The 24,217-nt window shown below is 39.9% G+C and overlaps 2 protein-coding genes across 2 annotated transcripts; one reads left to right on the top strand and one right to left on the bottom strand.

Annotated features, from left to right (window-relative positions):
• Positions 1-382: 382 nt before the first annotated feature.
• On the bottom strand, positions 383-12,491 carry LOC126375866 (uncharacterized). Its single transcript, XM_050022936.1, has 13 exons — positions 12,255-12,491; positions 11,848-11,982; positions 11,122-11,188; positions 9,704-9,879; positions 8,763-8,936; positions 7,623-7,765; positions 6,881-7,008; positions 5,678-6,035; positions 4,884-5,052; positions 3,228-3,363; positions 2,035-2,217; positions 1,460-1,605; positions 383-907 (listed from the first exon to the last, which is right to left on the bottom strand). The coding sequence occupies exons 1-13, from the start codon at positions 12,370-12,372 to the stop codon at positions 765-767; spliced, it is 2,076 nt and encodes a 691-aa protein (XP_049878893.1). The 5' UTR covers positions 12,373-12,491; the 3' UTR covers positions 383-764.
• Positions 12,492-13,040: 549 nt separating this feature from the next.
• LOC126375865 (septin-interacting protein 1) lies at positions 13,041-22,707 on the top strand. Its single transcript, XM_050022935.1, has 12 exons — positions 13,041-13,444; positions 13,775-13,921; positions 14,714-14,919; positions 15,229-15,348; positions 15,816-15,988; positions 16,825-17,008; positions 18,065-18,268; positions 18,835-19,052; positions 19,556-19,752; positions 20,955-21,173; positions 21,332-21,495; positions 22,273-22,707. The coding sequence occupies exons 1-12, from the start codon at positions 13,336-13,338 to the stop codon at positions 22,669-22,671; spliced, it is 2,340 nt and encodes a 779-aa protein (XP_049878892.1). The 5' UTR covers positions 13,041-13,335; the 3' UTR covers positions 22,672-22,707.
• Positions 22,708-24,217: the final 1,510 nt, after the last annotated feature.

Below are 24,217 nucleotides of genomic sequence, written 5' to 3'. Positions count from 1 at the left end.
AATAATCACAAACCATATAATAAATAGCAGACACACTATGTCTCAGCCTGGACACTGCATAAAAATCTAGTTATTATCCAGACACTCTCTCTCTCTCTCTATTTAAGAGCTGCGCTCTTGTCGGTGGAGTAATCGCCATTTCTCTCTTCTTCCCGCCAAAACCTTCACCTCCCGATACGACACGACCTGCACCTTCTCTTCTCTTTTCAGACACTACACAATTGTTTTTGTGTAAGCTAAGCACTTATACCCTATAATTTAAAAACCCCTTTAAAAAGCATGATTAGAGTGACATATCTATCGTCTCTTTCACACTAGGCGATGTCCGATATCTCTGTCCTGCTGTCATTCTATCTTGCTACGTTAAATAAGGTATATCATATTCTTTAATTTCATTTTTAATAAAAACCAGCACGAGTAAGTTATTTATCACGCTTAACTTGTACGTCTTTTGTAGTATAAGTACACAAAATAAAGATTTGATAAAAAAGTGTTTTCTCCTTTTCTTAAAACCTAGTAGTATGTACAGAACCTATGTACCCAACATTGTAATTCATAGTATTTACAATATGTTTAATTAAATATCGAATTTGGTTTCATTATCCATAAAGCTGCGTGTTCACATGAGCGGATTCTTGCGTTGATCCAATCCTGAATAGGACAGAGTCCGGCGTTGCTATGACAACTCATAGCAATTCATAAATGCAGATGATGCTCAATTTATTCCGCAGATACAAAGTTCAATACGATGTTCTACCCATATGTCATTGCGCTATCCTGACTGGTAATCCTCTGGCGACGACGCTGCTAGCTATCATGACGTAACCAGTGGACCCTCGAGCTCTCGATATGGCCTTTAGGAGGTTCGGCTCCGGAGTGAATTCACTCTTCTGTTCTACGTTTGTTTCTGAAAGAAAAATAGTCTTAAAGCATCGTCAGACACTGGGTATTTCATAACAAACACCGTAATCGTGGTATAACTAGAAAAAAATGAGGTCGAGTTTCATCGGAGAGATTGGTTGGAGATAGCACGACACCGCCCGCACAGGACCTCCCGCAAAAGACCACTCGCACAAGACCACTCGCACAAGACCACTCGCACAAGACCACTCGCACAAGACCACTCGCACAAGACCACTCGCACAAGACCACTCGCACAAGACCACTCGCACAAGACCACTCGCACAAGACCACTCGCACAAGACCACTCGCACAAGACCACTCGCACAAGACCACTCGCACAAGACCACTCGCACAAGACCACTCGCACAAGATCACTCGCTCAAAACATAGAGGAGGCACAGTAGGATCAAGTAGGCTAGTAATTAGTGACGGGTGATTGTTCCAAAAATTAACTTAATTTTCATTCGAATGCAATAATTTTCATGAAAAATTAACAGAATCATTTGACTCATTTTTTGATTAGTTAACGAGTGAGACAGTATAAAAGAATACATACCGAGCACCCCTTGACTCCACTTGGCCTTGCCAACAGCCGGCCAAGCAGTGACCGCGGTCGATGGCACGTAGAGCGACACCAGCGTGCTGACCACCTTATCCACCTCCAGGTCTGTCACCTCCCACAGCATACCCACTACCATGGGACTGCAGGTGCAAACAATACAATTGTTTTACAGAATTTATAGTATGCTCGTGACCGTACTATGTTCAAGATAAATTATGAAATTCCAATTAATAAAACTAACGAAAAATATTTTCTATTTAACTTATTTATGAATATTAACCAATAAAAACGTAATAATAAGTCCGACATTGTGTCACGTTTTTCTATGACGTCACAGTGTGCTTTTTCATACAAATTCCGTAGTAATTTCGTGTTTTGACGTTTAGTAAAAAGTAACTGATTTGACTAGTTGTGCAGTGCCCAACTGTACTGTGGACCCTGCAACAGCAGCAGCAGCTTTCTCCAAGGCAAAGTTTGGGTTTGCGAGCCACATTAGTGCCTATAAAAGGAATTAGAGAGGGTCACTGTCGGCGGGTACGTCACGGAGGATATCGTCGCTACAAACTCACCAGCCAGCTATATGCAGATGATGATGCGCGGCGTTAGGCGCAGCCCTAGGCGCGGGTTGCACCAGGCGCACAGAGCCGCAGCCAGACAGGATAGTGACGGCGCGCGTGCCCGCCGCGCCCTCCACGCCGGCGCCCGCGCCGCCGCCGTTGGCGAAGCGGCAGCCGTCGCCGTGACCGCAGTAACTGTGGACAGATTCGTAAATCAAAACAAAAATACTTTATTGCACGCAAGCAGACGTACACATAAGCTCACGACTGTATCTCAATTGGGGTACAGAGGTCAGACAGAGGTACATCCTACACAAGATGAACTACTCGTGAGCTTGATGCCAAGCACGATGAATTGAAAGCCCGACCACCTGCGGCGATCAATTATATATATTACTAGCTTTTGCCCGCGACTTCGTCCGCGTGGCGTGTTATAAAAGAGAAATACAGTGAAACTTGGTTAAGTGGGACCTGGATAAGTGAGAAACCTCCATAACTGGAACTCATGCTGAGGTCCCAACACTTTGGCACTGAATTACCTCTGTTAGTGGGACGAGGTAAGCCTCTATATTTGGGATTCGTTCTTTCGATTTATTATCATAGTTACCTCTATAACTGAGACAGCGAGTAAATTTAAGTTAAGTACAAATTTTGAGCTTCAATTACCTTCATTTTTATTTTCGCTTTACTATCATACAGATGTTTATTTGGAAAATACATAACACATTATTTTATTTAATGATCGCACCTGTATAACTGAAATAACCTGTATTCTCACCTCTATTAATGGAACCCTCTGTAAATGAAACAGATATTTATTTATACCTGTATATCTGAGACACTGGGTAAGTGGAATACCTCTATAAGTGAAACGACATTGCAGGTCCCTTGATGTCTCACTTAACCGGGTTTCACTGTATTTGTGGGAGTGCATGCCAAATTTCAAGCATCTAACTTAAGTGCTTTAGATTTTTCATGCAAAACGATTTTCCCGCTAAATCCCGTTCCCGTGGGAATTTCGGGAATTCCTTTCTTAGTGCACCTCTGCGGTACCTAAGCTACGTCCCTTCCAAAATTCAAGTGCCTACAATTAGCCGTTTAGACTGTGCGTTGATATGTCAGTCAGTCAGTTTCACCTTTTTATATATATTTAGATATGGTGTGGTGACTCGATAGAAGAGGAAGACATGAGTATGGCCACTTACAGGAATATATCAGCCTGTGTGAGGTAGTTGATGAAGTCAGCGGGCGGGGGCGGCTCGCCAATATGGCCGCTCCACGATCCGCACCAGTACTCTACGAACGAGGACATGCGTTTCTCCATGCGATCTAAGTTCTTCTCTGGAAGGGAAAAATGATTATTCAAAAAAATATTTATTTTTCAAAATGTCTTACAAAGTTAGCGCTTTTTGAACGTCAAAAACTAAATTACATATTATGTAACTAGCTGTAAAACTACTACCACATCGGAATCTGTAACGCTGAGGGAAAGACGTGGCCAGAAAACCTCCCAGCACAGGGCCCTAGTCCTATTGTTTCAAATCCAGTTTGTATTACATAATTTATAAAATTAAATACAATAGTATTCCAATTACAGTCGGTGTTACGTACAGTCATGAGCAATATAATGTACCCACTTTAGGACTCTGCCGTACTAACATATTTGACATTTAGTGAGACTTACAGTTCAATTTGTCAAAAAAGTTAATCTGAAATGGTACTAACCTATAACCTGGTAACCTGAAGATTTGACAGGTTCGGGTATTTTACAGAAGCGACTGCCTGTCTGACCTTCTAACCCGCGAAGGGAAAACCAGCCCAATACAGGTCAAGTCACACACCTCCGAATGCATTTCTCGGGAAAGTGGGGTTCCTCACGATGTTTTCCTTCACCACTGAGCACATGACAATCATTTATGATCCAAACATGAATTCGAAAACAAATTCGAACGTGTATCCACTCAGAACTGTCTTTTACAAACTGGTTGCGTTTTTTTTTTCGGAACTCATCCTTTAGACGGGATATACTCCACGTTTATACATTGTTTTAGGTTTACGTGGTTATTATTATAATTAAAACACAATATCGGGAGTCAGGAGTCGGTAAGAAGTGAGTGAGGCCCTTTTATAAAGGACACCACCACCATCGTTGACCAGTCCATACACACAATTATTTGTATTTCTCGTGTATGTTGTCTTTTAATTTTTTTTTTTATTATGTGTTTGATTGTAAGTTATGTGTTACTCCGTGTTTTATATTATATATTTGTTATTTATTTTATATTTGTTACTGTGGTGTCCCTTTATAATAAACGTTTCTTTCTTTCTTTCTTTCTAAGAACCCGTTATTATGTGTTTTAATTACTCCACGTTTGTCCACATTTTATCACGAATCTGGTGATCAATTTATCACGAATTTTTTTGGATTGGAAAGTCCTGGGAGTCTCATATCCCCATTTAAACGCGGTAAGAACCCGTTATTATGTGCTTTACCTGGAAAGTATGGAGAACTACTGCTGCTTGCTTCTATGCTGTTCTGGGAGAAAATAAAAAACATAGAACACGTTCAGCTGCTTGTCTTCCCGGGCATGTCGTAAAACTCGACAGAGGGATTGTGTCCTCTAACATGATGGACTAATGTCTGAGGCTGATCCCTTATCACCATAAGGTTTATCATATCCAGCTTACGACATCGTATCAAGTGGCTGCAAGTTGTCTTTGATTACTTGTGACTCTGCCCACCCCATTAGGGATTACGGGCGTGAGTTTTTGTATGTATGTATGGAGAACTGTCAAAATTTAGGAACACTTAACAGCAGCGACACCTGACGGGAGAAACGGGCAGTTTTTATCCTCATTACCTGGGTTAATAACGTATCTGCCGACGTCAGCTTTGGCGTTGAAGTATCCATCGACGACCCTGCTCTCATGCATCTTGTAAAGGTAGTAGAGGAAGTGGATGTTCTCTATCCTGGACACCGGGTGATGGTTCAGGATGGGCAGCGTTTCCCAGGGGAACGTGTCTAGCATCTGAAATTTAAAAAATAAATAAATTATTTATTCATAGCTAGGAGAACCGATGGCCGCTGGGGCGGAAAGGTTCTAGAATGGCGACCGCGTGTCGGACGACGCTCAGTGGGTAGGCCCGCTACAAGGTGGACCGACGATCTGGTGAAGGTCGCGGGAAGCCGCTGGATGCGGGCAGCGCAGGACCGATCATCGTGGAGATCCTTGGGGGATGCCTATGCCCAGCAGTGGGCGTCGTACGATTGATGGTTCGCTTACCTAACCTGAGGGTTCGCTTACCTAACCTGAAGATTTGACAGGTCCGGTTTTTTACAGAAGCGACTGCCTGTCTAACCTTCCAACCCGCGAAGGGAAAACCAGCCCAATACAGGCTAGGACACATACTTCCGAAAATGCATTTCTCGGGAATGTGGGTTGCCTCACGATGTTTTCCTTCACCGCTGAGCACGTGATAATCATTTATGATCCAAACATGAATTCGAAAACAAATTCGACAATCATTGGTTTAGGCCTGTGCTGGATTCGAACCTGCGACCTCAAAGTGAGAGGCAAGCGTTCTACCAACAGGGCTACCACGGCTCTTATCAATAAACAAATATTATTAACACAAAAACATTAACATGCATACCTCATCAACAATCAACACCACTGGATGCCGCTTAGCCTTCTTCAAGCCACTCCATCCGTCTTCTTCCCTCACAATCTTCGCCGCTTGGGAAAACGCCTTTATACCATCAACTAACTTAAAATTGTGCAAGCCCTCAAAACATTTAGACAGGCATTTCAAACACAATTCATTTGGGAACTCAAACTCCCCTTTGCAAGTAGGGCATGTCTTGTCTATGAGAGTTCTTAAATCTGCGATGTTCCCCTCTTCAGTCAAAATTTTTCTGATGCATGATTTGATCTGGTTAGAGTTTAGTACTGGACAGGTCTCTATTAAGTTGTAGAGTAGGACTTTTTGTTTGGGTGTCATTTTTATGAAGCTGAAACATATGAAAGCTTGTTAAGGCCTCGGCATACCAGCAGGCCTAGCGCGCTAAGAGTTCGTGTAGAGCGAGTAAATATAAAAGCGCGGGTTGTCAAATTTGACAGACGTTAAGGTCCCTCGTTCACGAATCGACTTGCTCGCGACTTGAATATGAAAAATGTGTCACATAAATGATGTTAAAACTATCAATTTTCTCATTTCTTATGAAAATAGATATGTGTTTTTTATTTCACGGCTCTTCTACCAGAAAACCAGCCCAATACAGGTGAGGTCACATACCTCCGAGTGCATTTCTCGGGATTGTGGGTTTCCTCACGATGTTTTCCTTCACCGCTGAGCACGTGATAATGATTGATGATCCAAACGTAAATTTGAAAACAAACTCGACAATCATTGATTTAGGCCTAAGCTGGATTTGAACCTGCGACCACAAAGTTAGAAGCAAGCGTTGGCTCTTCTAGAAGCAAGGGTGCGACATCTTGAAAAAACACTGATGTCCCGGTAGTCGCGTGTCATTCTATCTTGCATCGCGTCGCGTTGCGCTTATGCTGCGTGCTAGGCCTGCAGGGGCCTTATTTTTTAATCATTCGCCTTCAACTCACGTTCGAAAATATATACCCATTTCACGCAGCACATCACAACTTGTCATTTGCAAGATGAGGCAGCAATTAAAAATAATGCCTTAGAAATGCGGAGCAGTCAGGGCAAGCCATAGCTATCCAAGTTGCCAACGATTATGACATAGACTGTGCTCTTTTTCTTTTTCTTTGACGAAACTTGATACAACTGAAACTGAAACTTGGTCTTGGTACTTAAACATATCTATATCTAAGTACTTACCCCCAATCACTAATAGTGCTATCCACCAATTTAATGACTTTATCCCTCCAAGAACTGTCTTCTAGTTTACCAGTCAAGAGGCTGCCCCATCCGCCCAGCCACTCCTTGTCCATAACATTTAGAACGCTCTGAAAAAGGTTTTTTTTTTAATATTTTAAAAACAGAATCATTTATTCATAAAGTCAATTTAACATTTTTGAATCTACGTCATGTCGCAAGGTGTTATGGCTGAGGAGAAGAAATGACAAGAAACTGCAACAGCAACACATCTTTTAAATCAATGTTGGTATACAAGTTATTTGATAACTAGAGACATACATTGAATACCATGCAATTTTATCATTTAGGTAATCATTCATAACAAGCGTTTTTACATAAAGTAAGCTTCACATAAGCTTCATATTTATTTTCTGACAAATTCAAAATATTTTCTGGTATTTTATTGTATAACCCCAGAAAAGATGAATTAAATTTACTTAGCCTAGAATTTAGGATAGCAATATTCTCCATAACACCTCCGGTTTATTGAGGGGAGGCATGTGTCCAGCAGTGGAGCATGTATAGGATATTCATGATGTACAAGATGTACAGTCATGAGCAATATAATGTACCCACTTTAGGACTCTGTCGTACTAACATGTTTGACATTTAGTGAGACTTACAATTCAATTTGTCAAAAAAGTTAATGTGACATGGTACCAAAGTGTATACATATTAATGCTCGTGACCGTAGGTGTATTACCTTCATTCTCAAATCTACGTCTTCACGCCGATTCCAGTAGTTCTGTACTAATCGCTTATTGTTCAGTAGTTGCGCGTTGTCAATAGTCTTGTAATTGTCGTCTAGTAGCGAATAAAGCTCTGTGAACAGAGGTTTCTCGCCCTCTAAAATTAATTATCATTAGTATTAGAATCATCATCAACCCATTAACGTCCCCACTGCTGGGGCACAGGAGATCGGGCCTTAAACCACCACGCGGGCCCAGTGCGGATTGATGGTTATTAACGACTGCTAATGCAGCCGGGACCAACGGCTTAACGTGCCTTCCGAAGCACGGAGGAGCTCGAGATGAAAACTTTTTTTTTGTGGTCACCCATCCTATGACCGGCCTTTGCGAAAGTTGCTTAACTTCCACAATCCAGACCGAGCGTGTTTACCGCTGCGCCATCGAGCTCCTCAGCATTAGAATACCGCAACATAAAAATCGTTAGAAAAAACATAACTGATTGAAATGAATGGAACAGAATAATAGAAAGAAAGAAAATACTTTATTTTAGACATAAGTAGGTAGAAATAATTATTTTAAACCCTACTTATAAACATAAACATAAATAGCCTATATATGTCCCACTGCTGGGCACAGGCCTCCCCTCAATCGACCGGAGGGGGTACGGAGCATACTCCACCACGCTGGTCCACTGCGGGTTGGTGGAGGAACCCTACTTATACCTAAAAAATAAATGTGTCCTTAAAAAACAGAACAAGTAAAACAAACTTATCATATGGATAACATAATTATACTTCTCATTAAAAGAAAATCAAAACAGTGAAGGAAAACATCGTGAGGAAAACCCACATTCCCAAGAAATGCATTTTCGGAGGTATGTGACCTTGACCTATCCTTTATTGGGCTGATTTTCGCTTCGCGGGTTGGAAGGTCAGACAGGCAGACGCTTCTGTAAAATTCCGGACCTCTCAAATCTTGAGGTTAGGTAACCGGACCCTGTGAAAAACGGGATAATGCTAGCATTATCCTGTTTGAGATGAGATGAATTGAAAATAAATTCGGATGTATTTTTACCGACTTCAACCAAGGAGGAGGTTCTCAATTCGACCGTATATTTTTTCTTTTTTCGTGAGCTTATGTTATGTGCATCTTACCTTTGGTAACATTTGCGGGTACATTGATATTGATAGGTCCCAGGCCGGTCTTATCCAGATAGTCATTGGTGAAAACACTCAAGTATATAGAGTTTATCTCTGTCCTGTACTCTGATAGAGGCTTTATATTCTCATTTGGGTTGTACGGCGCCGTCAATTGGACTATTGTCCACTCTGAAATTGAATCAACATTAGAAAGGGAGAAAAATAAATAAACATAGGTAATGTAGACGACAGGTCGACATGGCAATTCTCTTGTGACGTGACGTTTTCAATATCGATATATTTTTATTATGTATGTAACAAAATGTGAATAAAATAATACCACGTTTTCATTTAAGTTAATATTTATTCATCTGAATCATCTAACGTTAATTTTATTTCTAAAATATTATTCTTAGTTTTCAATAATTTCTTAGCAAGTATATATATAAAATATACTTATATAAAATATATAGTATATGTAAAATATACTTGCTATATTTATAATTTTGATTGACCATAAATATCTAGATTAGATTTCTTTTAAATCTATTGTTTTTCTTGTGTGTTAATGTTAATTTCTAATTCAATAAATAATGTGAGCGACATTATAATCGATAAACGCGGTCGATACGGACTCGTGCGACACTAAGACTAAGACGCCGCGGGGACTGTGCGGGTGTGCGGGGCGACCCCGCCTCCGCGGGTCACCTCATGCCGCGATTGCCATGTCGACCTGTCGTCAACAGTACATATGTGGCGGAACCAACTAGTTGGCCTGCTAGTTCCGCCCATATGCAACAGATGGCGCCACGGAAATCTGTTGTTCGTGTTCTACGTCTTAACATCACAGATCGCCTGGGATATGAAACTCATATGTAACTTATTAACTCATACACCATCATAGTACGCAAATAAAGAATATTGCATTAAAAGAAGAAGAAGATCTTTTATCTCACCTTTAGGCAATTCTTTCAATATCCTAAGAAAGTTGTCGGAATTATTTTCAGAGCTGAACCGTAGATATTTCCTGAATAGTGGCACATCCTCGTCAATTGTGTGAGACTTCAACATCTTTGTCACCTCCTCAGTGCTGTCAGACAAAAAGTCAAACAGCTTCTCTTGTTCTTCGGAACTGAAAATTAATAACCAATAATAATATGACACATTATTGGAAAACTTATACTATTACTAATTTTAATTAAAAACACAAATTTTATATTTTATCATAATTTTCATGTTTATGATAAAATAAGTTACACAAAAAACAACAAAACAACAACAGCCACAACAACGATGTCGTTGTTTGTGTGTTTTATGCTTTATACATAAAACATGTTTGTTCATGTTTTGTTTATGTTTTAGTAATAATAATAATAATCTATAACACCATGGTGTACATTTTCATATAAATTCCATAGCAATTCCTTGTTTGATCTTTAGTAAAAAGTAACTGATTTGGCCCTTAGAAAAGGTTTAGCTTGATCTACTATGAACTGGCGTGCGTGTATAAAACGATTGATGAATGTGGAGGTAGCAAGAGAAGTAAGTCAGGATCGAAGCAAATGGAATACCATAGTCTCTGTATACGCCGGCGGGAAATAGGCGTGAGTTTATGTGCATATGTATGTAACTGATTTGGCTAAATAAAAACTACCCAATAGCTTATGGAAGATTTTTTATTCATGCCTTTGTTAACCCCTCCAAAAGAAAGGTGTGTAACAGTGATGTGCCCTTCCTGGGAATGTTTCCAAAGTCGGAATGTTTCCAAAGTCGGAATGTTTCCAAAGTCGGAATGTTCCCAAAGTCGAAATGTTCCCAAAGTCGGAATGTTCCCAAAGTCGGAATGTTTCCAAAGTCGGAATGTTCCCAAAGTCGGAATGTTCCCAAAGTCGAAATGTTCCCAAAGTCGGAATGTTCCCAAAGTCGGAATGTTTCCAAAGTCGGAATGTTCCCATTGTAAAAACTCTTTAATAGTAAAGACACTAGCTGCTTTTCTTTTTCAAATTGTTCTCTCTTGTACTCTGGTCTTGTCTGCCTAAAGGTTAGGTTAAGAAGCACTTTTTGCGTAAGTTTTGCGCCTTTTTACTGGCGGGAATGTTCCTAATGTGAGGAAATTCCCGGGCACAACACATCACTGGGCTGTAAATTACTATATTAAAAAAAAAAAGGAAAAAGGTAACATTAATGTATTTAATTTTATATTAATGAATACTTGTACAAGTCTTTTTTTTGCTTATTTTTTCTTTTTTTTAGCTTTTTGAATAAGCATAATCTATCTATTTAATAGGTACTTATTATTTTAAGTAACATTACATATTGTCTTTAATGAGAATAAAGTATCTTTAAACCTAATGTTAATAATACTCATACTCACATTGGATTGGCCTCAATTAAGTCTTTCACTGGTTTGATGAAACTTGTAATCTTGTACAGCTTATTCTCTGAAAACAAAAAGCCCTTGAATGAACATTACAATTTTTTTTTCTGTAGCCTAATTGATGTCACACTGCCAGCAGTCCTTTGTCCAGACAAAGGCTTCCCCTTTTCCATCCCTCCCTGACTTGGGTATCATTCTGCCAGGTGTTCTGGAAGGCATCTAGCTCGTCCCTCCATCATCGTCACATTACAAATATTTGAGAAAATACTTTGAAAACAAATTAATCAACAGAAATAGTAATAAATGTAGGTATATTAAGTTACAAAAACACACATCATATATTGTATTGTGGGAGTACTATACACTTGTATTAAAATACAATACCGAATACTTTATTGCACAAAAGGAACACATATACAACACTAATACAACAAAACAGATACCTAGTACAAAAGGTATTCTTATTAGTAGCAATTTTTCCAAGCAACTTTGTATTTTATGTTGTTTTTAAATCCTGTATTTTTGGAAATTTTGTCTAAATACTGATACCTATATTGTTTTCCAAATTATTCTATAATTATTCCTAGAAGTAATTGACTTTATATAACAGTGTAATGCTTGCATGTTTTAAAGTATCTCCCTTAGAGTAAGTACCTATATGTGCTTTACTTAAGGTGTTATTTAGAAAAAAGTACTCTAAATAAAGAAATAGGTATCTCTTACCATTAGCTTTCAGCTGCTCCTCTCTATAAACCGCCATTGTCCTCAGTGAAGCGGAGACTGACTCGCTCAAGTTGAAGGCACATTCCAACTGATTGCCAGCTGCTAGGCATTCTTCTGCCTGTAATTTTCTAGCACCTGGAGATTTGACACATTTTTATGTGTTACTTATTTAGTACTTTACAAAAGTGAGTAGGTTTGGTGCTCACTAGCTGTGTTGGCATAGCCAAATATACTAAGGCGCTGAGGTATCATAAACCGTTAGTTATCTTGCAAAATAATAAGCTACAAAGTAAAATGTGAATTTTAACGTTGCAAAACTCATTTCTGACACCCCTCAACTGTTTAAAAATACAAGTTTCCTATTAATATCACTCACAAATCAATGTAAAATTACAGACAAAACTTACTGTGATAATTCGCTCCATTTGGGGTTGATGGGATATCTTTAACAAACTTATTGAGTATGTTCATATACAGCGGTTTCGTGTAATTAATTTCGTCCGTGAACACATCGAAATCTTCCATATTTACACGATTTTTCTTGGGAATCACGAATTTAGGAGACAGGCGAAGTTTCAAACTTGTTTTGACAATGGCGACGGTTAATGGAGTGTTCTTTTATGTACAATAGAGATATTCATTAACAAAGGGAACAGAGACACAATTGGTGCGTTTTACTCAACCTGTTGTAACATTTGTGCCGACTGTCTGATAAAAAAAACATATCCTAAAGTACTATAAAGTCAAACCCTGAAATCTCAAAATAGAAAGGCTTTTCGGCGGGAAACGGGAACGGGACAGTTGCTTTCTTCATTGAGTAATCTAAATAATTAATACGAAGTGGTGTTTTGTGGTTAATGATCGCATTAAGTTAGTCGGAAGACATTCGCGAGTGTTATTATATTGGAGTATTCAATAAACAAAGTGTATCTGCCTATTTTCGCTTCGTGCTGGGAAGCCGCTTCATAACTCAAAAGTTTATGCGGACTTTTGAGTTAATTCGTTTGGGGTTCGGAGTAGGAGTCTACTCCGAGGGTGGGGGCTTAGGTTTCATCATCATCACCTTTCATCATTTCATTAATCATCAAGAAAAAAAAATACGTCAGACATGGCTGTATGGGCATAGTTCCCTTTGCCTTACCCTTCGGGGAAAACCAAAACAAAAAAAAAAAAAAATCAAAATAGAAAAAAAAATCCAAACAAAGAATCCAAACCTGAAACATTTTTTTTAAACACCATTGTCATTGTGATGTGATTATTGCTGTTTGTTGTGAAATGTTTTTGTACATGAAAAAGAAGCGAAAAATTACGATAAATCCCATTTCATGAATTACGTAACCTATATTAGGCAACGTTTTAACGTTCTTAATAAATAAAAGTACAACTTTGTAAGAAAAAGAAGTTATTTCACCACATATTCATTATTGTATCATAACCTTGTTCCACTGATTATTATTTCACATTTACGACATCTATATAAGCTTCAGGATGTCCGACGACGAAGTAATACGCTTTGAAATAACAGACCATGATTTGGACAATGAATTTAATCCACACAGGACACACAGAAAGAATAAGAAAGAGTATGCAATATATGGTACGTAATGGACATATCATTCCCAATTCCAAATGAACCATCAGCTTTTTCTTCAACAAACGCCTCCTCCAGAAGTCCCAAAAATATTTAGTGTAACAAAAATATTCATTTATATCATTGCCTTAAGTGAAAACCACGTAAGCACCTTTCAAGAAAATCACTGATTCAATTGTTAATAAAATCTTGCAATAATTACAATGAACATGCTAATGTCAGTTGTTATCTGTAATGAAATTAGTAAATATTTCACTTATGAGGTTTTCACTATAAGGAGACAACATACCATTTCAATAATGGTACTTACTCATATCTTTGTACATAAACTTGCAGGTGTATGGGCTAAAGACAGTGATGATGATGAGAATGAGGACAATGTCCGTCAGAGAGTACGGAAGCCCAAAGACTACTCCGCTCCCATTGGCTTCGTGGCCGGAGGAGTCCAACAGGCCGGCAAGAAGAAAGAAGAGGAAAAGAAAGGTATGGATAGAAGTTGATTATGATAAAATATGAATTTTGTATTATGTTATTTAAGTTAATATTTAATGTAAGTTAGTAACTTGTAAGCTTCATGTTGATAATATTTTTTTTATTCTTGGTTTAAACTACAATCAGTCCTATAGACTATAAGCAGTTTCGTTGAGTGGATAGATGTTTATAATATATAATGATAAATAAAAATACACATTTTTATAATATGTAAAGTAACATCACAATCAAACTAAGCCATGGCCAGCAACATGTTGTGAAATAACATTTTATGTACAATCTACATCCTAATCAAATTGTATCTTTTTTCTAATTTTTGTGACCACACCCTGATTGATTATGCCAGCCTCACAGGTGCTTTCGCCTTAGGCAAAGGCTTGGTCAACCAGATAATATAAATAAACTAAAAGCCTTATATGGTAGTGACTCTGCCAATCAGTGATTGACTTTACCATTGCCAAGGGAAATTACACCATGAGAGTGCAAAACACTTCTCACGTCTGAGTTCAGGGCACATTCGAACAATATATATCGTAAAGGTCGTCCGTCTTCTGACAGACATGGCACAGAGGTGAGGGTTGAATATCCATCATGTGATAAAACTTATTTGTTAGGATGTGCCAGTTTCATCTGTTGTTCTTGTTGAGTTGAAGTTAACAAGTGAGGAGTTAAGTCATCTGCATTTAAACAATATTCTTTTAAGAGTGTTATAAAAAATATGTTAGAAAATTGACAATGTTTCATACTACACCTTATTAATTATACTAATAATTAACTTTTTAGAACTCCAACCAAAATCCGAAGCATCCACTTCCCGTTCGATCATAGTAGACAGTTCAGAAGAAGATGAGGAACCAAGTCAACCAACTGAGGCAGAGACTGCAGGGCTCCGGAGGAAGGGGCAGAGCATGAGGCCTGTCTCTTTGGGAGGCAATGTTGGCACTTGGGAGAAACATACTAAGGGCATTGGTGCTAAATTGCTGCTTCAGGTAAAGTTCTCTCCATGCTACTTTTTTAAGGAAAATGAGGGCTATGGATTCCCTCTTGCTTAATTAAGAAGATTTTTGTATAGCACTATTATACCGAATAGAATGGCCGACGCTTCTCGCCAAAGTGTAATTTTGTGTTTATAATAATTTCAATGAATAAATAAGGAACAAACTGGTGTTAACATTTCGAGTAAGAACCCTCGACCTTTCATCATCTACAGCTTATAGTCCACAGAACAAGATCCGAATAACATTCAGTCAACATTCCTATCTCAACAAAATCACTCTTAACCCCTCGCTTGTTCACAGATGGGCTACCAACCAGGCAAGGGTCTGGGCAAGGATCTGCAGGGCATATCGGCACCAGTTGAGGCTACTGTCCGCAAGGGCAGAGGTGCCATCGGCGCGTACGGCCCCGAGAAAGCTGCTGTGAGTAAACTTGGCTATCAAATATTCGTGACAATTAGCTTTGTTTCTTTATATTTTTAAAGGATACTTAGATGGTTTGGATATACAGGGTGCTAGCGATATCTTACCGAATACTGAGGGGGATGATTCAGACCATGATTCTGAGTTAATATCAAGTGGAATTTTTCGTCGCAAAAGTATTTAAATGAAACTCTAAAATTTTGACGACTTTTCCGACAGGAAATTCCACTTGATTTATAGAAAAATATAATGAAAGATGACTCGGAAAAAGATTTAAGTGTTATAGTCGGAAGAGGAAGAACTGTCAGGATCGTAGTAAGTGGAATTCCGTGGCGTCTGCCTACCCCAATGGGAAATAAGCGCTTCATAGACTAATTTAGCAGAGCTTTTTATATATTTGAAAGCCACGAATATCTGTGAAGCTGGCAACTTAACAAAGACTATTCCAAATTCAAATCCTTTTACAGCTAAAAGCGAAGAAGGAAGAAGAGCGCAGATTAAAGGAAAAAGAAGAACAAGAGAAAGAGAAGGGAACAGAGAAGTCCTACAACTGGAAGAAGAGTCACAAGGGGCGATACTTCTACCGCGACGCCGCTGACGTCATCCAGGAGGGTAAACCCACCACGCATACACTTGCAAGGTTAGAACCAGATATATAACTATCCAACCCGCCCTGGAGCAGCGTGGTAGAGTATGCTCCATACCCCTAGGCCTGTGACCAGCTGTGGGACATAATACAGGCTGTTTATGTTACCTATATAACTATGAATTGTGTTTTCTTCTGTTAAACTGACTATTTTTGTCTTAGAGCATAGAATAAGGAATAATAAATACTACGTAAAGAACGGCAACTCTCCGCTCTCCACTAGCGGCTTAGCTAGGTTTACCTCACCCCTCTCGGTCTTACTTTAGTCTTTGGTCTTATTTGCGTGTACGTTAACGTCAATGTGTAGTGTCTGTGTAAAACGGATGTTTTGTTTGAAGTGTCCGGGGTGTGTTTAAAGTGACAACCACTTAAGCTAAAAAAAATTGTTATATCAATTTCTAAGCCTTTATTTACTAAAAAATATAAGTTTAAAAACTAAAACCTTACTACAGAAAAATCACGCTCTAAAATGTATGAAACTGCAAAATATTTCTCTGATATTTCTCCGTGTCGCGGTTGTATTCAAATTCAAATTCAAAAATATCTTTATTCAGTAGGTAACATAGTTACACTTTGAATCGTCAATTTTACATAACGAACGTCTCATCCGCCTAAAACTACTGCAGCTTCTCACAACCTGTATAGCCGGGGAAAAGAAGCTGCAAGAAAAACCTCGGCACAGGGCCCTAGACGTTCTTTAAAAAAATTAAAATAAACATAAAATATTGGTATACAATTGAGTAATTTATACCGTGGTAAGCGAACCTTTAGGACAGATTGGCATACGATCTATCGCACCACTTAACATTTTTGTCAATGTACCTCAACAGTAGCGAGCTATCCCGGGTCCCAGTGATAGACATGACGGGCAAGCAGAAGCGAGTGCTGAGCGGCTACCACGCGCTGGCGGCCGCGGCGCCGCGCTTCGAGCACGAGCCACGCCGGGACTGCCGGCACTTCGCGGCCCCGCAGTTGGCCGCCAACCTCGACACGATGGTCGAGTGCTGTGAGCAGGTCAGTGACCTTATATAACAGCTGTTAGTGAAGGTTATATAGGTATATAACAGCTTCCAGCACGAACCGCGCTGAGACTGCCGCCAACTTAATTCTTTCAAATATTTTTCCTCTCAGACGACGCCCTGAGCCGAGGTTCGCGTCTAACATGGGTATCTTCAGGCCTGTTGTCTTAAACGTTGTACCGGGTGAGAGCCTTCAGCGCGCCCCATTTGTCCGGCCAAGTAGTTAATGCCATCTGCGGCAAATCTACACTAAGTGTAATGTGTACAGTTAACTTTGAAATGTCTTTATACCTGCATATTTCTATATAGGGTGTTCTTATATGGGAGGTACTCTTTGTAGCAAAAACTGTCAGTACGAAATATACGTACTTACCACTGCGTCCTATATTTTCTCTGGTATGATGATGATGATGATGATGATGATGTCCTCCCAGACGTATCCGTCGACGGCGACACCCTTAGCTAGTGTTAGCCTGGGCTCTTTCATGGGCGCGGGCGTGACTAGCAAAACCAAATTTAGTTTTGAAAGTCCTGTTGCAAGAAGCACAACAGAGAGTCCCATTTGAGTTATAAGTGTAGTGGTAAGAGGGCTTGGGTCGAGTTTTTCGGATCTGGCGTTTGGCGTCAAGATCTTCAAGACGGGTTCGTTCAAAGTTTTTTAAGCAAATTATACAAGGGCAAAGGTGACCTCTCCGATTGCGGTTCTTTTAGAGGCATTGCCTTGCTATCCGCAGCAGGTAAAATACTGGCGCATATCATCAATAGACGCCTTAATAGAATAGCCGAAAGTTTCCTTCCCGAAACCCAATGGGTTTCGACCTAACAAAGGCACGATTGACGCCATCTTTGTTGTCAAACAACTCCAAGAAAAAAGTCTTGAACAATACCGTGACCTTTATTTATGTTTTGTGGGTCTAGAAAAGGCCTTCTCTGGTATAACAAGTATACGTAGTATTATTCCTTATTTATTCTATGACCATGATTAGATCTAGCGCTTGGCGCGATGCTATGTGATTTCGGATACTTTAGCTATCCTCTATTCTTTTCCCAGGAAATAATCCAGAACGCCAGGGAGCTTCAGAGAGCAGAAGACGAGATCGTAGTTCTAGAACGGGACCTAGAAGAATGCAACAAGAAGTTAGAAGAACACTCGTTAGTTACTAGCAAAGTGCAGAGTATTCTCAGTCGGGTGGAGGAGTTGAATAGAGAAGACTTATCGCTGGAGACTGCTTATGAAGTGCTCTCGGATCTTAAGGTCGGTTGGATGATTTCAACGTAACAGCATAACGCCTGTAGCATGTATATATATACCCAGCTTTGTCACAGACCTCGCCAGCGTTACAGATTCCGATGTGGTAGTAGTTTTACAGCTAGTTACATAATATGTAATTAAATTTTTGACGTTCAAAAAGCGCTGATTATGTAAGCTAATTTTGAAAAATAAATATTTTTGAATTAAGAATTTCAATTTGAAGTTGTAGGAAGCAATCCAAACATGAATTCAAACTCAATAAAGTCGAATTCAGAATCGAATCCGATCTGTTTTAAACTATCAAAACAGATCGGATTCGAATCGGGCTTTAAACTACGGAATTCGACTTTATTGAGTTTGAATTATTTGATTTCATTGGTTACTTATTTGATATAGTTTTAATTTTTACTCTTACTTTAAAATAAAGTCAAATAGTTACAAAAGTGACGTTACTAGTACACGGTAAATAAGCTTATCCCTTAAAGCGATGTCTTCCAGGCAACTTAACAATAAGGTGAGGAAAATTGAAAGATGCCGTGAGCTTATGTACCTAATCTCAATTTTTCCAGGAGACTTACCCCTTAGAGTATTCAATGTTCGGGCTGGGCAGCATAGCGGGCAATATAATAAATCCTCTTATAAGCGCGCTGTTAGCTGCGTGGGACCCGCTCCAATCCGCGTCCGAGCCTGTCCCTATGTTCTGCAAGTGGAAAGAACTGCTCTCAGAGGAGGCCTACAACACGCTACTCTGGCAACACTACGTGCCGAGCGTCACTAGCGCCGCCGAGTGAGTATTGACACCTTGTTTGTCCGGCCAAGTGGCGATAATTTATTTAATGTATATTATTAGTCCCATGTTTAATTAAATAATGTATCCATTTTGTTCCAAATAATGTCGCAATTTTTTCGCCAAATAATGTGTTAATTTTGCCCCTAATAATGTGTCAATTTTTCCCCAAATATTGTGTCAATGTTGCCCTAAATAATGTGTAAATTTTTCCCCCAAACAATTTTTGATTTTGCCCCAAATACTATATCAAATTTGCTCTAAATAATTTCACAATTTTGCCCCAAATATTGTCACAAATTTGTTCGAAATAATATCACTATATTACCCCAAATCTTGCCGCAAATGATGTCGTAATATTGCCACATATAATATTCTTTAATTTTCTAAAAAGATAATATAATTAGAACTTTCTCTTTCTAATCATGGAATCGGAAGTTTCTTAGATGGCAGGTGGCAATATTGTACCCATGAAAGATACTAATTGTACGGGATTTCCTTAGAAATTGGAACCCCCGCAACCCGGAGCCGATGCTGCAGGTGTTCTCGTCGTGGGCGGAGGCGTGCCCGCGCTGGCTGGCCCGCAGCGCGGCGGCGCGCGGCGTGGCGCCGCGGCTGCTGGCCGCCGTGCGCGGCTGGGACCCCACGGGGGACACGCAGCCGCTGCACCACTGGGTGCTGCCCTGGCACACCCTCGCGGGTAACTGCACCACTAGCTGCTGCTGACGAGTCATACTCCGCCCCGCACCAATTCGTACCGGGCGCCGACCTCGCGTCTGGCTATATCTCTTCTTCTTTTATCGTGTGGATTGTACGGTTGATTACCAACTCCATCAACCCTGGTGTCAGGGTTATTACTAACATGACTCATGTAACGACTACGTACTTACATCAGTAAGTAATAACCGGGACTAACGGCTCCAGCTCAAAAGTAAAAGAAAATATTATAAAAGTCCCCACCACGTCTGCCTGAACTCGATAAACTCAAAAACTATCAAACGGATTTTCATACGGTTTTCACCAATGCATGAGGTGATTCATGAGGATGGTTTTAGAGTACTATTAATTAATGTTTCGTATAAATTTGCAAAAAATTAAGCAACTAGGAACTTTAATCAACAATGCTACTTAAACCTTTTGGTGGAATTATTCCTCTTAAATAGGTCATCAAAAAATCCGCGGTGTCATGTCTTATGCGTCATTGTATTACATAAGTTCAATAAACAGACATGCGACATAGCATAATTATAATGACAGCAGGTCAGAGATATAGTACTTCGCCTGGTATGAATGTCACTCTAAGCATAAGCGTAGATTGCTGTTTGAAAGATGGTATATACTCGTATATTGGCTCCGATTCCTGTAGACACCTCCTAATTTTACTTTAAGTTATACCAGTCATTTTCTTATCCGCCGAAAAGGAAAGGGACGGATGATTGACGGCTCTTAATTTTAGGAAAAATGAGTAACTGAATGAATACCCCGGGCGAATCAAAAAGTATCTCGCTGGTATGCAAACCGTTTGATGTGTGCTGTCAACATAATTCTGTCGGGTTATTGACCAATGTAAAATTTTTAGACGGTTGTTTTAGATTTGTGCTTATAATTGACGTGTGTTCCATAAATATGCTTGTCGATTACCTGTCCCTTTCCTTTTCGGCGGATAAGAAAATGACATACATAACACATAAACAGCCCACTGCACTGCTGGGCACAGGCCTCCCCTCAATTAACCGAAGGGGGTATGGAACGTACTCCACCACGCTGCTCCAATGCGGCTGCGGCTGCGGTTAAGCCATTGGTCCCGGCTATTAGCCGTAAAAAACACCTCCACCAAGAAAATGACATATATAACTTAAAAAGAATCAGCACCAATAATTTTGTAATAATTTCCTTCCCCAGGTGAAGCCTTAGCCAGCACAGTGTACCCGCTGATCCGCTCGCGGCTGGCGGCGGCCCTGACGGCGTGGCACCCGGCGGACGGGTCGGCGCGGCCGCTGCTGGCCGCGTGGCGCGAGCCCTGGGGCTCCGCCCTCACCGCCATGCTGCACCAACACATCGTGCCCAAGCTGGAGCATTGTCTGCAGAACGCACCGCTCGAGTTAGTTGGCAGGGAGAATAGTGAGTCAATTTCATTCATCATCATCATCTCCTTAGCGTTATCCCATACAGGCAGAACAGACTACAAAGAAAACTTTCCTTTTGACGTTTCGTAAAAAGTATGTCATTTGATTAGGTTGTCTAGGTTGTTCGTATATTAACCATTGCGCCCCTCCCAGCGGCGTGGCTGTGGTGCGTGGACTGGCTGGAGCTGCTGGGCGCGCCCACGGTGGCGGCGCTGGCGGGCCGCGCGCTGCTGCCGCGCTGGCTGGCCGCGCTGGCCGCCTGGCTCAACACCTGCCCGCCGCACGCCACCGTGCTGCACTCCTACACTAGCTTCAAGGTTGGTCATAGCTCATTACAAATACACTTTATAAAAAATATAAATAAAAAAAAATATAAAAATACATAAAATAAATATAAATATATTTTTATTTTTTATTATTTATTTTATTAAAAAAAATATCTTTATTGCACCAAAATAAAAATAAATAATTACAAAAAGACTCTTAACTAAGTACATGGCAAATGGCTGCCTTATTGCTTAAAGCGATTTCTTCCAGACAACCATAAGGTGAGGGAAAATGTAAAAAAAATAAGTATACAAATACAAACAAAAAAATATAATATACACTAAATATAATATAATATATACAAATGTTACACTTCAAAAAATACAATTGTTAGACTTCAAAACATAAAAATGTTAAGATTTCAATTCAAAAAATGTAAAATTTCATTACATATAAATGTTAAGCTTCAATCCATAAAAATGTTAAGACTTCAATACATAAAATGTTAAGAAGTCTTTACATAAAAATGATAAATTGCAATACATGAAATGGTATTGACTTCAATACACATAAAAGTGAAAGATTTCAATTCATGAAAATGTTAACGACTTCAATGTATAAAAAATTTAGAGTTTTCAATATATAAAAATTTTAGACTTCAATATAAAAAATGACAAAGACGCCGAATTCGGCGATTTTTACCCTAAAGCATCCTAAGCGAAATGCTGGCTTGGAGGCTATCAGTTTTTGTGCTATAACTCCAAAACCATGCTTTTATTTTGTTACATATAAGTTATTAATAGTTAATCAAGTTTCATTCTCCACAGAAAATGTTCCCGGAGGAAGTCTTAAAAGAGGCTGCAGTGCGCGACGCGTTCAGAAAGGCGTTAGACATGATGAACAGAAGCACGGACATGGAATGTGTGGAGCCGCCGCCCCCGCCGCGCTTCACCGCACCAGAGCCAAAAGAATCCACCAAAATATCCGAAATACTCGCCACTACGACCCAGCACAAATCCTTCTCTGAGCTTCTAGAATCAAAGTGTGTAGAGAAAGGTATAACTTTTGTGCCTATTCCTGGTAAGTCGCGCGAAGGTCGTCCGCTTTATAAAATAGGTACAATGCAGTGTTACGTCATCAGAAATGTCATCATGTATTCTGACGATGGCGGACGCACCTTCTTGCCTGTTGGGCTCGATAAGCTCCTGAAGATGGTCGAAGATTAGAAAAAATAAAACAAAATAAATTATTCGAAAATATTACCCATGTGTTTTCTTTTTATAATTTTCATTCTTACTCGCTCTGTTTCATTACCTCTCTGTCTTCTGCTTTTCATTATCGCTTTCTCTGTCGCATTATCTTCCTCTCTTTCATAACATAAAGGAGTTCGAAAGTGATGTCTAAATAACTACTTCACGAAGTTGAAACCGCTCTTCTAGCGTGTTGGTTATGAGGTCAATGACCAAACTCATCAACCTGGTAACCAAACACGCGTCAATATAATCTTCTATCGTGTGGGTTGTGAGGTGGATTACCAACCTCGTTAACCCTGGTGTCAGGGTTACTTGAGCCGCCAAAGGCCCCTGACATGGCTTATGTAACGACTACTAATTTAGATCAGTAAGTAGCAACCGGGATCGACGGCTTAACGTGCCTTCCGAAGCACGGATCTTCTTTCTTTCGGACAATCAGGTGATCAGCCTGTAATATTCTATAACCAAACTAGGGATCACAGTGATGTGTCCCCACTGGGATTTGAACCCGGGACCTCCGAATCGTGAGCCCAACCCTCAAACCACTGGACCACGGAGGCCGTCAATATAATAATAAGTGATCCAATAAGAACAAGCCTCCCCTCAATCTACTGGAGGGGAACATACTCCACCATGCTGGTCCAGTGTGCGTTGGGGAGATTACAATAGACACAAAATTATGCCCATAAAAGTTATACCAACACCCCGGCAGTTGACAAAAAAATTAAACTGGCTTGTGAACGATATTAAAACACAGACTATGTAAATGATTATGTTAACAGCAATAATTATTCATTTATGCGCATAATTACTGTCTGTTATATGAATAACATTCCACTTGAAGAAATCTTAGAAAAACACGCGTAAAATACTTCTACTTCAGTACACCGAAATTAAAGCATTTTGTATATCTTTTTTGTAGGGATATCTCTGCCTACCCTGTCCGGGATACAGGCGTGATACTAAGTTTGATTACTTAGAGCCATGGACCAAGAGTCGGAAAAAATTACATTTGTTAAGTTTTAATCTCGATGAGGAGCTCGATGGCGCAGCGGTTAACGCGCTAAGCTTGGTCTGCGATAATCCAAAAAAACTTGTTCATCATCATCATCAGCCCATTAACGTCCCCACTGCTGGGGCACGGGCCTTCCCTATGGATGGATAGGGAGACCGGGCCTTAAACCATCACGCGGGCCCAGTGCGGATTGATGGTTATTAACGACTGCTAATGCAGCCGGGACCAACGGCTTAACGTGCCTTCCGAAGCACGGAGGAGCTCGAGATGAAAACTTTTTTTTTGCGGTCACCCATCCTATGCCTTACCTTTATACCTTTGCGAAAGTTGCTTAACTTCAACAATCGCAGACCGAGCGCGTTTACCGCTGCGCCACCGAGCTCCTCAAAAAATCTTGTTATCTAAATCTCATTCTGTACTCAGCTAATGAGGCAAGTCTTTCATTCTCATTATGTAAGCGAGTCGCATACAACCGTCGCCATTGCAATGTAGGTACCATTATAA

This window comes from Pectinophora gossypiella, chromosome 20, assembly GCF_024362695.1.
Source record: "Pectinophora gossypiella chromosome 20, ilPecGoss1.1, whole genome shotgun sequence".
Taxonomy (NCBI): domain Eukaryota; kingdom Metazoa; phylum Arthropoda; class Insecta; order Lepidoptera; family Gelechiidae; genus Pectinophora; species Pectinophora gossypiella.
Note: the sequence above shows the minus strand (reverse complement) of the source record. Positions and strands in the feature narration are given on the sequence as shown.

Excerpts from the sequence above, each read along its gene's own strand:
- LOC126375866 (XM_050022936.1), bottom strand. The coding sequence starts at position 12,372 with ATGGAAGATTTCGATGTGTTCACGGACGAAATTAATTACACGAAACCG. Across the intron at positions 11,983-12,254 it reads AAATGGAGCGAATTATCACA|GTGCTAGAAAATTACAGGCA; the intron begins GTAAGTTTTGTC and ends TCAAATCTCCAG. Across the intron at positions 7,009-7,622 it reads ACGTAGATTTGAGAATGAAG|AGCGTTCTAAATGTTATGGA; the intron begins GTAATACACCTA and ends AACCTTTTTCAG.
- LOC126375865 (XM_050022935.1), top strand. The coding sequence starts at position 13,336 with ATGTCCGACGACGAAGTAATACGCTTTGAAATAACAGACCATGATTTG. Across the intron at positions 19,053-19,555 it reads AGCGTCACTAGCGCCGCCGA|AAATTGGAACCCCCGCAACC; the intron begins GTGAGTATTGAC and ends GGATTTCCTTAG. Across the intron at positions 21,174-21,331 it reads GTTAGTTGGCAGGGAGAATA|CGGCGTGGCTGTGGTGCGTG; the intron begins GTGAGTCAATTT and ends CGCCCCTCCCAG.